Source organism: Centruroides sculpturatus, unplaced genomic scaffold (genome assembly GCF_000671375.1).
Source record: "Centruroides sculpturatus isolate CEXI.00-Female unplaced genomic scaffold, Cexi_2.0 scaffold280, whole genome shotgun sequence".
NCBI classification, from domain to species: domain Eukaryota; kingdom Metazoa; phylum Arthropoda; class Arachnida; order Scorpiones; family Buthidae; genus Centruroides; species Centruroides sculpturatus.
The window spans coordinates 501,798-514,772 of record NW_019384675.1 but is presented as its reverse complement, the minus strand read 5'-3'; the positions used below and the strand labels follow the sequence as shown (position 1 = coordinate 514,772).

The following is a 12,975-nucleotide window of genomic DNA, read 5'->3' as shown; positions in this document are numbered from 1 at the left end:
TTTTCCAAATTTTAAACACTATAATTTAATTTTAAATTAAAATTTTCTTTACCTAGTTAGTCTATTTACATACTACATTTTTAAGAATTTCAATTGAATAACAATTGATTTTCTATTATTAATTTGTTTGTTCACTGAATTGTTACTTAACTTATAGACATCGCTGTTCTGATTATTATACATCTATAGAAATCTTAGACGTTATGAAAAACTACGAATCGGTCTGCGACGCCATTTTAAAAACAGAAGAGAATTCTCGATATATCGATTAATTATGGTAACTCGCAATCCTTACTTTGAAGCTTTGTATAAGAGCTCTATCAATTATTCCCAATATATCTTGATAGCAGACATGTTGAGCAAGATTATCGACTTCGCTTATATGCCAAACAATTTTCATCAAATGGTCAATTTTCAGAATGTTTTCTAACTAATTAACTTTGCTGATCAATTTCTTATATGAAGGATAAATACTTTAGGGTAAAGCTTTTGACAATTTACATTAGAGATCGAGAATTCGGAAATCTTGTTCCTTTTTTATCGAGAGGCTAAGGCGACAGGTAAATCTGTGTTCATGAGAGCTGATTGCTTAACAATTGATGGAAATAACTTTACGTTTGACCTATTGAATAACTAGTTGATGAAGTAAGTTTTTTGAAGACAAAGTCCTTCCCAAAAAGAGGAACCGCCATTTATTAACTTTGTGTTCCAGCCATTACACTTTTTAAAAAACTTTTTAAAAACTTAATCATAATTATCGCCATCGGACGAAGATTTACCAAAAAAAAGTTGATGAAGATTGAAACTTTTTTATTACCAGGGAAGTTGACGACTCATCAAATGGAGGAAAACTAAAAACTTTACTTGTTATCTCTTGCTCAGATGATTTTTTTACGTTAACGGTTTTATCTTAGAATAGCCAAGGTTTATTATATACTAATTTTGCTGATACGAGTTTTGTTGATTTTGTCTTTTCATATCGTATTATTGGTATAACTGAATCGTGGATGATATTTTCGATGGAAAACTTCTTTCGACGTTGGATTCTCAATTTTATTTTATTGAATTTCTAGCTCACAAATCTGAGGGACCTGGAAGATCATCTAGTGGTTTGTTAATAGTTTTCCCGGAAGCTTGGTAAGTTGGAAATTTGTCATCTCTCTGATAATTTTATTATCGCTAAACATACATTTGATAAACTTTTGTTTAATGATCGTTCTAGGCTTTTAATCGTCTTGGCCTATATTTCTATAGATAAACATGATTCATTGATTGAGCATCTTGATAGATTCATTCTTGATCTTAAGGAAGACGGTGATATTTTGATTTTTGGTGATTCTAATGCCAGAATCGCTTCTGAAATAGATACATTAGATACAGGTCGACCGCCGATGGCTATACGTTTAGCATTGGCCATTTTTAGATACTGGTTTAAAATTTTAGTTACCAGAATTTGACTTCAGAAAGTTGGTCTATAACAAATTGAAATTAATAACTAATAATTCTTTCGTCATAAACTTTGCCTTCCTTAGTCGAACATTTATTGTCTGATCTAGGTTATTCAATTGCTTATTGTGCTCAATTTATTGATAAAAACTTTTTTAGCTGAACTTTTCCAGTTATTAAAAGATAAATATTGGGCTCAAGATATTCTTTATATAGAGCAAAAGTGTAATTTTTTTGAAATTTCTCTATCTTTCCCATGGACACCTCGGTATTATCTGTTATCAAATTTAAACTATAAGATTAAATCTTTAATAATGCAATTACGACTGAAATAAATATACTATTTTATTAAATGGTCACAGAATTAATATATCAGCTTACTCCAATTGTCCTCTAATAGATTTTTTGAAAATGTTAGTAATCATTTGTTTGTATCTTGTGAATTTACTGAACACTTAAAGGATACTTTTGACAACTGACTTTAATATGATTTGTCTATACGATTATAATTTAAGTTCTGTAATGTTATATAAAATTTATAAATTTTTTTGTTATTCATTAAACATGTTAACATAGTCCTACTAATTGAACTTATATTTATTATCTAATTACAATTATGTATAACAACGTTTGTATTTTAATAATGTTGCTACGAGTTCTGCAACCCCTTTGTATAAGCGGAAGACAAAATAAATAAATGTTTGATTGATTGATTGACATTAATAAAAAATGTATATATACACTGTATTTTTTTATTGCAGAAAATATTTTCTTGGTTCATGCGATTTTCAAGAATCAGAATTCAGTCAACATGGTTTACAATCTCTTGATTTTTCTCAGGTTAGAAGTTCTCAAGAACTATTTTCCGATCATTTCTCACAGTCGGAAAAAGAGGTAATATGATAGGATTTTATATAATGGCTAATAATTTCCTATTTCCTATACATATACTATATATATATTTTCAGGAACCGTCCCAAATTACTACATCCATAAATTCAACAAGAAAAGCATCATTGATAGAAGACTTTGGAAAAAATACAGATGAAATGTTAAACGTTTCAAAATTATTAATGGATGCTAAGGAAAAAGATGAAAAGTGATCAATTATAATTTATAATAAGTATCTAATTTCCATAATTATTAGAAGTGTTTACTACCAAGAAAAGAGCTAAAATTTGGTGATATAATATACTTTTCATATCATATTTTTATAATTTTTGCAAAGTTGTCGCTATTATTTTTCTATTTGCATTTTTAATTAAAATATCAGCTGATTACTAATTATTTATTAGTGATTAATTAGCCTTTATGATACGAAATATTTCTTAAGTAAACGCAGCCAAACTTTGTATTATGATATATTATATCATAAAATATTTACAATATAATCACAAGAATATTAAATTAAAAAAATACATATTTTGAAATTAAAATAACAAATTTATTATTTTCAAAGTAAAATTTCAAATACAGTATGTCGAATTTCCGCTTCTCATTTATTTAAATTTATTTGTGCTTTTTTTCATTTACCGTCATGACTTGTTTTGGAATTCAAAATTCAATTAAAATTTCAGAAACAAAACTTTCAGCTATTAAAATATTTTTTTCATATATTTATTAAATAAATTTGTTTTTTAATTGTTTTCGATGAGATGACCATAGTGATCGGGCTTCAGATTGTTGTTGTGAATCAATCCGTTCTTAGACTACGTAGTTTTTCGAGAATATATGACGATCTTTGGATCATAACTGAGAAAAGGGAATTAAGCATGGAGGTCTCCATTTCTCTAGCTTCTCCAATAGCTGTAGAAGTATATATTGTTAATTTATTCGTAACCTTTTAAATTCAGGATTCTATTTTCTTTGTATCTTTCAAGAGATATAACCATTTGCTTTTACAGACATCATCTCATTAATGTCAAACGAATTTCTCTATTTAGCAATAAATGTTTTTTCTTGTAGATTTAAATATACAGTATTTTTAGACAGTGTTACTATCAATTTTTTGAGCACTCTAGTTATTTGGAGACAGCTAACTCAGTGGTTCTCAAATATTAGAAGAAATACTTCCTTTTGTAAAAATATTCTTGCATCCCTACATTTTCGTAAAATCATAATAACCCATAATTGTATCTTAGGATTACTTTATTCTAATAAAACAAAGATTTTCGAACTGATTTTTGATAAATGTCTCGAGTAAAAGAAAGTCAAAACAATACGGAGATATTTACTGCTAAATGAAATCAAATTTTGATATTGTGATGACTACATTATGGTCAAAACCATAACGATAGCTTACAATGTAATAATGTTAATACAATAAATATATAAATTGCGAATGTTTTTAATGTTATATTATACTGTAACTAATAGACGGAATATCGAGTGCGTGAAAAAAAAATTGTACTTGAAAATAAATAATAATAATAATGATTTCTTCGCGTCTTCCAAAGAGGCGCGCTCAGTTTGAGATTTACTGAATTAACCAAGTATTAGTAATTAGATTCATAAAATCGGTTTTCTGACCCGAGTTTCTGTAACGAGTCCTAGTTTCAGAAATTAAATTTGCTATTATTGAGATTTAATTGTTCTAATTTGAGATATTCGTACAAACTTGAATTCATTCAAATTGTCACGTTTACTAATGATATAAATTTATTTCATCTCAGAAAAATTTGTTTAAGTATAGGCTAATACTATGTATTAGCAGAATAATATACTGATAAAAAAGAATGAACCGATACTGCTTTCCTAAATTATTACTAAGAACCATATTTTGTTCTTATTTTCATATTTTTACCTGATATTTCAACAGTTCAAGTTAGAAAATCTTTCTAATGTGAACTGAAAAAGTTGTTTCTGTGTATTAATAAAAATAACGATATCAATCAATATTTTCCTGATAACACTTATAGCTGAATAATATTGAAACGAATATTTTGTATGCAAAACTGTATTTCATTTTTTTTCCTTTCCAAAAAAAAACATACATACATCATACACAGTATATATATGAGCATTAAGAGGAATTTTTAAATCATACTCATTGTTGCATATAATTATTATCATATATGTATATTACAATTATGTATTCTATTATTCTATTTAATATAGTTGTGTCAGGCTTATATTGTTCAAGTTATTAGAGGGGGGAAAAATGTAATTCTAGATAAAACCAGAAGAAAATTGTATATATTATCGTTTTATTTTTTAAAATCAATATATAATCAATATTCCCAAGAATAATGAAACATATTTCTCTAAATATTAAAATATAGGAAATCTTGATTTTTTAGAATATTTATAATTAAAATAAATGGCTTATGCTGAACATATATTTATCATTAACTTATTGACTTTGTTTCATGTTTAGGGTATTCTTAGAAAAAATTTCTCATGATATAAAAGAACATTCTTTGAAATTATCAACTCTCTCTGAAATTATGCAAAAAATGGTCGATGAAAACAGAAATAATAAACAAAAAATCTCTGAATTTATGGAAGGAAGTAAATACTTAAAATCATTATTAATTTAACAATAATCTCTATTTATAATTAACTTATATGTCTGCTTCTAGTAAACAAATATTTAGAAAAGACCGAACACGAAATTTTGTTGACATCACAAAACTTAAAAGAAATAATCAAGATTCAGGTGAGAAAATTAAAATTATTTTAAAATATTCTATATAAAATAAATTTACATTTTGATTGTGTATGACACATTTGACCTTACAATTTTTAGACATTAGATGTAATTGAATCTTTTAAATCTCTTGAAACGAAATTTAATTATTTTCTATGCATTTAAATTCTTCCTTAATTTAATATCAATATATTCAGGAATTATATATACTAAAACGAAAATAGATAATCTTTAGTGTTTAGTTAAATTATCGGTATATGATTGGTTCTTAAGATGTTATGGAAGAGAGTTAAAATAAACACGTACTGATAAAACAATTGAAATGACAATCTATGGTAGTTATAACACACCAATATACATACAAGGCAATTTATTAGGCATGTAGATGTTACTGTGAAAGACCGAAATTAGAGAATGTCGATATTCTCCGGTAAATGTCGATACATACAAAATACGTATTTTGTATGTGTCGACAATTATGTTATATTATTATACATTCGAACAATCGTCGGTGTATGTCGACAAGCACAGATAAGCTTTGGTGGAGGGCGAAGAAATTGTTAATACTTTTGAAAAAAATTTGAGCAGTGGCCATAACGAATACCATATTCCAAAGGAAAATATTTAACAGGAGCTGCAACCCACCACGTCTTCATATCAAGCCCTGACTGAACAACACGAAGTTATTTCTATAAAAAGAGCGGCCGCGAAAGAGAATCTTCTACTGCGAGCAACGAAAATGTTACGAACCTCAAAAAGAAAATTTCTTTCTGCTCAAATTGGTGATACCGTACGAATACAAGTCCCTGATGTCGACCGTGGCCGTACAGATGACCGAAATGTTGGTGGTTGTTGTTGGAATAGAAGACTTCGACTTTTATAAATTAGCAAGCAAAAATGGTACCCTCAAGTAGCTTTATTCCCGTAATCAGTTCGTAATTTGTAAAGAAAAGCTACTTTACATTGCATAGATGAAATTTCTTCCCAAGAAATATCACTGAGAGAAGCAGCTGCAGCTAATTCGAAAAGTGGAAGGCAAGGCTATACACGCTGTCATTGCAAAAAGAAGTGTTCCACGAATAAATGCAATTGTAAAAGCAAGGGACTCTTGTGCAATTTAAAGTGCCACAACAGTTTAAGCTGTTGCAATAAATAAGATTGTATAACCTTAATCACATAATTTATGTGTAAGTTTATTATTGTATTATTTTCTTTAATGATTTAGAATGTACTGTTTGTTTTAGGTTCAACAGTTTATTTACATGTNACATATAAAAATCAGATATAACTGACCAATTCATTTTTCTTACAGATAGTTATGAAATATTAAGTGTGCGAAGTAAACAAAATACGAATTATTACGTACAGTACAGTACTTTAAATCGATACAATATATACATGTTATAACATATGTATATATAATTTTAGTTACTCCGAAAAGAAATAATTAATTTTATTTTAAAATTATTTATACGTATAATGTTTTTTATTTGATTTAAATTACGTAATATGTTTTGCACACAGTACTTTGATACTACCCGTGAGAAAAATGAACTGGTCAGTTATATCTGATTTTCGTATGTTTAAAAATCTGATGACGTCGAAAAGACTTAAGTCTGTTGGTAAGTACGCTTAGAAAAATGTCTCTTTTAATCATCCTTCTAATCATTACCGCTTGCAAATTCACCATTATAACCGGAATTCACATCAAAGCTCATTTTAATCCTTCAAATAACTTAAATTATCCTCGCATTCGAATGGCTGAAACTCTTTCTTCTCTTCAACAATTTACTATATGTTCTTGGTTGAAACCTTACTCGATGAATAATGATATGTTGACTGTAATATCATATGCCACATTGAAAAGTGATAATCAGATAGTTATCACTCTCAATAAATATCATTCTGGTCGATTAATAAGATTTCATATTGGTGATCCTTATATAGAATTTAAGTGTAATTATGATTGGGTGCCGGGTCAGTGGTACTATCTTTGTGCATCCTGGTTTAGTGTTACTGCAACTGCCAAGGTTTATCAAAATGGACAACCTTGTACATTTATGAGATCTCATTTAAATTATTCAAAAACACCATTGCCATCGGGAGGAATATTAGTCATTGGACAAGAACAAGACAATTTCGATTCGAAATATGATGCAAATCAAGCGTGGCATGGTGACATTGCAGATGTTCATATCTGGGACGAAGAATTGAGCCCAAATCAAATTCGTGAAGCAGGACAATGTAAAGGAGGAAGAAAGGAAGGAAATGTCTTTTCTTGGATGAAGAGTAAAATAATTGTTACTGACAATGTCGAATTTTCAGAGACGGAACTTTGTTATTCTTAACCTTATTAATTGGCATTAGCCTATATTAAAATATTTTTACTGTAATTTAAAATAAGATGTGGTATTCTATATTAAAAAGAATTGTATTATTTTAATAAAAATCTAAAAAATGAAAATTGACATACAAATTTGTTGTTTATATAATAAAATGGTTAGTTGTGACTTACAAATCATAATTTTAAGATTATCTAAGAAAATTTTGAAACTAAGAAAATCTAAGAAATATTGAAATGTTTATAATATAAATATTTTATTATACAGTATTTAATTAGCATTAAAGAATGATAATATAAAAGATATTTGATTCGAATGAGCCTATACTCCTATGAAATTTATATTAATTTGTCAAAATAACTGATATGATTGATATTGAAATCTAATTTTTGAAGAAGTTATTTATGATGATTACAAAATCCATCATCAAATTGAATCTTTCTGTTCCATAGTTCACAGTTCAAAAGGCTGGATATAAACAAACTACGTTTATTTAAATAGAATTAGATTATTTTATTTGATGTTCATCTATCTGAATTTTAAACTCGCATCCACTAAATTAAATTTGATAATTCCATCATAGCTGTAATCCAATTTTCAAATTAAACAAATTGTTAAAACAGAATTATTTTCCAAAATCGTATGGAATATATTTTATTCACAGCCGAGATTAAGTTTCTTAAAAATATTATTAAGATATTAAAATATTTTAAAAAATTAAGAAACTAATTTAAAATCTATCAGTTTTTTTAATATTGAATTTTTTATTCATTAATTTTTTCTGTAGTAAAAAGAATCAATAGGAAATAGAATTGCGGAACTTTCCTTATTAACATGTCTTGAATTCAACCGTCTTCAAAGAGCGTGATCCGTTTCTAGGCCATATCGAAAAGTAAAGGTCTCTTGTTCAATCTGGAAAATTCACTCTTTTATATCAATTTGACATAAGCTCATTAGTAGCCAAGTGGATAAAACCTCTGAACACCGATAGTTGGTCGTGGGTTTGCGCCTCGCTAATGGGCTGGCCACATAGGGTTTTTTCGGTTTGGTTTATTTGTATAAGGCAATTTGTCGAAGATTTTAATTAATTAATCCAGTATGGAATACTATGATGCCAAAAGGGAATAATGGATTCAAGCCGAAAAGTTGCAAAGGAACAGATCAGCGCTGGACGCGTGTGTAGTTAAAGATATCTCAAATATCGAAGCTTATATTCCACCTAGAAATAAAAGTTTTATTTGAAAAAATCAAAATTATACTCTTCATATTTTTCTTTAACATATTTTAAATCAACACATAACAGTAAACGATAAGTATATTTTCTATATTTTGCGAATAATTTTCAATTATGAAAAGAAAAATAATACTGTACTAAATATATTTCTAAACAAATTTATCCGTAATACAGGAGTAATGTTTTATTTTTTCAAAAATGAGATATTTTGTAAAAGATTCTTTAAAATAAAAATCTAAATTACGGATTTAATATTTAGATTTGCGTAGATGATAATTTATGATGTAAATTTATTTGTTTGCGTAATATCATAAAAATTGCAGATAACAATTAACTTTTAGGAGGCTCAAGAGAAAGAGAGAGAAGAGGAAATTAGTTATATTCAATAAAATTGTCTATCCCATTTTTTTCCACTCTTTTCGTCCTAAAGACACCAAAAAAGCCTTTTCTTTCCATGCTCATCATCGATTCGGCTAGGCCAATAATGAGGCAGCCGGGTGGCGAGGGACGGGAGTCGACATGTACGGCTAAATAAATGCTAAATAATAAATAATTAAAATATAAATAGAATACATTCGGATCCAAGACCTTGATAAAACTAAAGACAAATTATTCATATGAAGTAACTTGATGCGGTATTTATTCGTATTACTTTTACATTGTTGTTGGAATTTTTAATTAATATGGTTCGTAACTGTGATTTCAGATATATGTAAATAGAGATAGAGAAGGGTTGGTTTGGATTGCATTGGCTAACGGAATGCAACAAGAGATTGATCTGCCAAAGAAGTGACTCCCGGAAGGGCTTTTCATGCGAAAAATTGACTTTTGATTTAGGTATTAGATTTGTGAAAGATTTCAGAAAAGTTCACATGGCCAGTCCGTTGGTGAGGCGCGAACTCCCGGATAACTACCAGTGTTCAGTGGTTTTATCCACTCGGCCACTGGTAGGCGTGGTGGCATGGAGAAAAGCCATCTTAGCACCCACAGGCGGAAAGTTAAAAAGAATTCACCGTATAGTTGTCTTTTTTATTATAATAAGAAAGAATTTGAAAAATTAAATTATAAATGAAATTAAAATATTAAATATTTTCCAAATTTTAAACACTATAATTTAATTTTAAATTAAAATTTTCTTTACCTAGTTAGTCTATTTACATACTACATTTTTAAGAATTTCAATTGAATAACAATTGATTTTCTATTATTAATTTGTTTGTTCACTGAATTGTTACTTAACTTATAGACATCGCTGTTCTGATTATTATACATCTATAGAAATCTTAGACGTTATGAAAAACTACGAATCGGTCTGCGACGCCATTTTAAAAACAGAAGAGAATTCTCGATATATCGATTAATTATGGTAACTCGCAATCCTTACTTTGAAGCTTTGTATAACAGCTCTATCAATTATTCCCAATATATCTTGATAGCAGACATGTTGAGCAAGATTATCGACTTCGCTTATATGCCAAACAATTTTCATCAAATGGTCAATTTTCAGAATGTTTTCTAACTAATTAACTTTGCTGATCAATTTCTTATATGAAGGATAAATACTTTAGGGTAAAGCTTTTGACAATTTACATTAGAGATCGAGAATTCGGAAATCTTGTTCCTTTTTTATCGAGAGGCTAAGGCGACAGGTAAATCTGTGTTCATGAGAGCTGATTGCTTAACAATTGATGGAAATAACTTTACGTTTGACCTATTGAATAACTAGTTGATGAAGTAAGTTTTTTGAAGACGAAGTCCTTCCCAAAAAGAGGAACCGCCATTTATTAACTTTGTGTTCCAGCCATTACACTTTTTAAAAAACTTTTTAAAAACTTAATCATAATTATCGCCATCGGACGAAGATTTACCAAAAAAAAGTTGATGAAGATTGAAACTTTTTTATTACCAGGGAAGTTGACGACTCATCAAATGGAGGAAAACTAAAAACTTTACTTGTTATCTCTTGCTCAGATGATTTTTTTACGTTAACGGTTTTATCTTAGAATAGCCAAGGTTTATTATATACTAATTTTGCTGATACGAGTTTTGTTGATTTTGTCTTTTCATATCGTATTATTGGTATAACTGAATCGTGGATGATATTTTCGATGGAAAACTTCTTTCGACGTTGGATTCTCAATTTTATTTTATTGAATTTCTAGCTCACAAATCTGAGGGACCTGGAAGATCATCTAGTGGTTTGTTAATAGTTTCTCGGAAGCTTGGTAAGTTGGAAATTTGTCATCTCTCTGATAATTTTATTATCGCTAAACATACATTTGATAAACTTTTGTTTAATGATCGTTCTAGGCTTTTAATCGTCTTGGCCTATATTTCTATAGATAAACATGATTCATTGATTGAGCATCTTGATAGATTCATTCTTGATCTTAAGGAAGACGGTGATATTTTGATTTTTGGTGATTCTAATGCCAGAATCGCTTCTGAAATAGATACATTAGATACAGGTCGACCGCCGATGGCTATACGTTTAGCATTGGCCATTTTTAGAAACTGGTTTAAAATTTTAGTTACCAGAATTTGACTTCAGAAAGTTGGTCTATAACAAATTGAAATTAATAACTAATAATTCTTTCGTCATAAACTTTGCCTTCCTTAGTCGAACATTTATTGTCTGATCTAGGTTATTCAATTGCTTATTGTGCTCAATTTATTGATAAAAACTTTTTTAGCTGAACTTTTCCAGTTATTAAAAGATAAATATTGGGCTCAAGATATTCTTTATATAGAGCAAAAGTGTAATTTTTTTGAAATTTCTCTATCTTTCCCATGGACACCTCGGTATTATCTGTTATCAAATTTAAACTATAAGATTAAATCTTTAATAATGCAATTACGACTGAAATAAATATACTATTTTATTAAATGGTCACAGAATTAATATATCAGCTTACTCCAATTGTCCTCTAATAGATTTTTTGAAAATGTTAGTAATCATTTGTTTGTATCTTGTGAATTTACTGAACACTTAAAGTATACTTTTGACAACTGACTTTAATATGATTTGTCTATACGATTATAATTTAAGTTCTGTAATGTTATATAAAATTTATAAATTTTTTTGTTATTCATTAAACATGTTAACATAGTCCTACTAATTGAACTTATATTTATTATCTAATTACAATTATGTATAACAACGTTTGTATTTTAATAATGTTGCTACGAGTTCTGCAACCCCTTTGTATAAGCGGAAGACAAAATAAATAAATGTTTGATTGATTGATTGACATTAATAAAAAATGTATATATACACTGTATTTTTTTATTGCAGAAAATATTTTCTTGGTTCATGCGATTTTCAAGAATCAGAATTCAGTCAACATGGTTTACAATCTCTTGATTTTTCTCAGGTTAGAAGTTCTCAAGAACTATTTTCCGATCATTTCTCACAGTCGGAAAAAGAGGTAATATGATAGGATTTTATATAATGGCTAATAATTTCCTATTTCCTATACATATACTATATATATATTTTCAGGAACCGTCCCAAATTACTACATCCATAAATTCAACAAGAAAAGCATCATTGATAGAAGACTTTGGAAAAAATACAGATGAAATGTTAAACGTTTCAAAATTATTAATGGATGCTAAGGAAAAAGATGAAAAGTGATCAATTATAATTTATAATAAGTATCTAATTTCCATAATTATTAGAAGTGTTTACTACCAAGAAAAGAGCTAAAATTTGGTGATATAATATACTTTTCATATCATATTTTTATAATTTTTGCAAAGTTGTCGCTATTATTTTTCTATTTGCATTTTTAATTAAAATATCAGCTGATTACTAATTATTTATTAGTGATTAGATAATTAGCCTTTATGATACGAAATATTTCTTAAGTAAACGCAGCCAAACTTTGTATTATGATATATTATATCATAAAATATTTACAATATAATCACAAGAATATTAAATTAAAAAAATACATATTTTGAAATTAAAATAACAAATTTATTATTTTCAAAGTAAAATTTCAAATACAGTATGTCGAATTTCCGCTTCTCATTTATTTAAATTTATTTGTGCTTTTTTTCATTTACCGTCATGACTTGTTTTGGAATTCAAAATTCAATTAAAATTTCAGAAACAAAACTTTCAGCTATTAAAATATTTTTTTCATATATTTATTAAATAAATTTGTTTTTTAATTGTTTTCGATGAGATGACCATAGTGATCGGGCTTCAGATTGTTGTTGTGAATCAATCCGTTCTTAGACTACGTAGTTTTTCGAGAATATATGACGATCTTTGGATCATAACTGAGAAAAGGGAA

General features: G+C 27.9%; 2 protein-coding genes and 1 long non-coding RNA gene across 4 annotated transcripts in view; all 3 read left to right on the top strand.

Annotated features, from left to right (window-relative positions):
* The first annotated feature begins 364 nt into the window (after positions 1-364).
* Positions 365-5,174, top strand: LOC111626817. Of its 2 annotated transcripts, XR_002756939.1 has the most exons (6): positions 365-560; positions 638-1,137; positions 2,208-2,340; positions 2,415-2,545; positions 4,823-4,956; positions 5,028-5,174. It is a non-coding gene; the product is annotated as an uncharacterized LOC111626817 (long non-coding RNA). The 2 variants fall into 2 exon arrangements; XR_002756938.1 differs by having other exon boundaries at positions 365-1,137.
* A 1,552-nt stretch (positions 5,175-6,726) lies between these two features.
* Positions 6,727-7,530, top strand: LOC111626826 (C-reactive protein 1.4-like). The gene has a single exon (XM_023370344.1). The coding sequence runs from the start codon at positions 6,736-6,738 to the stop codon at positions 7,441-7,443; it is 708 nt and encodes a 235-aa protein (XP_023226112.1). The 5' UTR covers positions 6,727-6,735; the 3' UTR covers positions 7,444-7,530.
* Positions 7,531-10,685: 3,155 nt separating this feature from the next.
* Positions 10,686-12,975, top strand: part of LOC111626814 — a 16,694-nt gene continuing 14,404 nt past the window's right edge. Inside the window, exons 1-4 of the mRNA XM_023370323.1 lie at positions 10,686-10,750; positions 10,834-10,869; positions 12,046-12,099; positions 12,174-12,304. Coding sequence (XP_023226091.1) covers positions 12,255-12,304 — 50 coding nt within the window. The 5' untranslated portion in view covers positions 10,686-10,750; positions 10,834-10,869; positions 12,046-12,099; positions 12,174-12,254. The remainder of the gene's footprint in view (positions 10,751-10,833; positions 10,870-12,045; positions 12,100-12,173; positions 12,305-12,975) is intronic.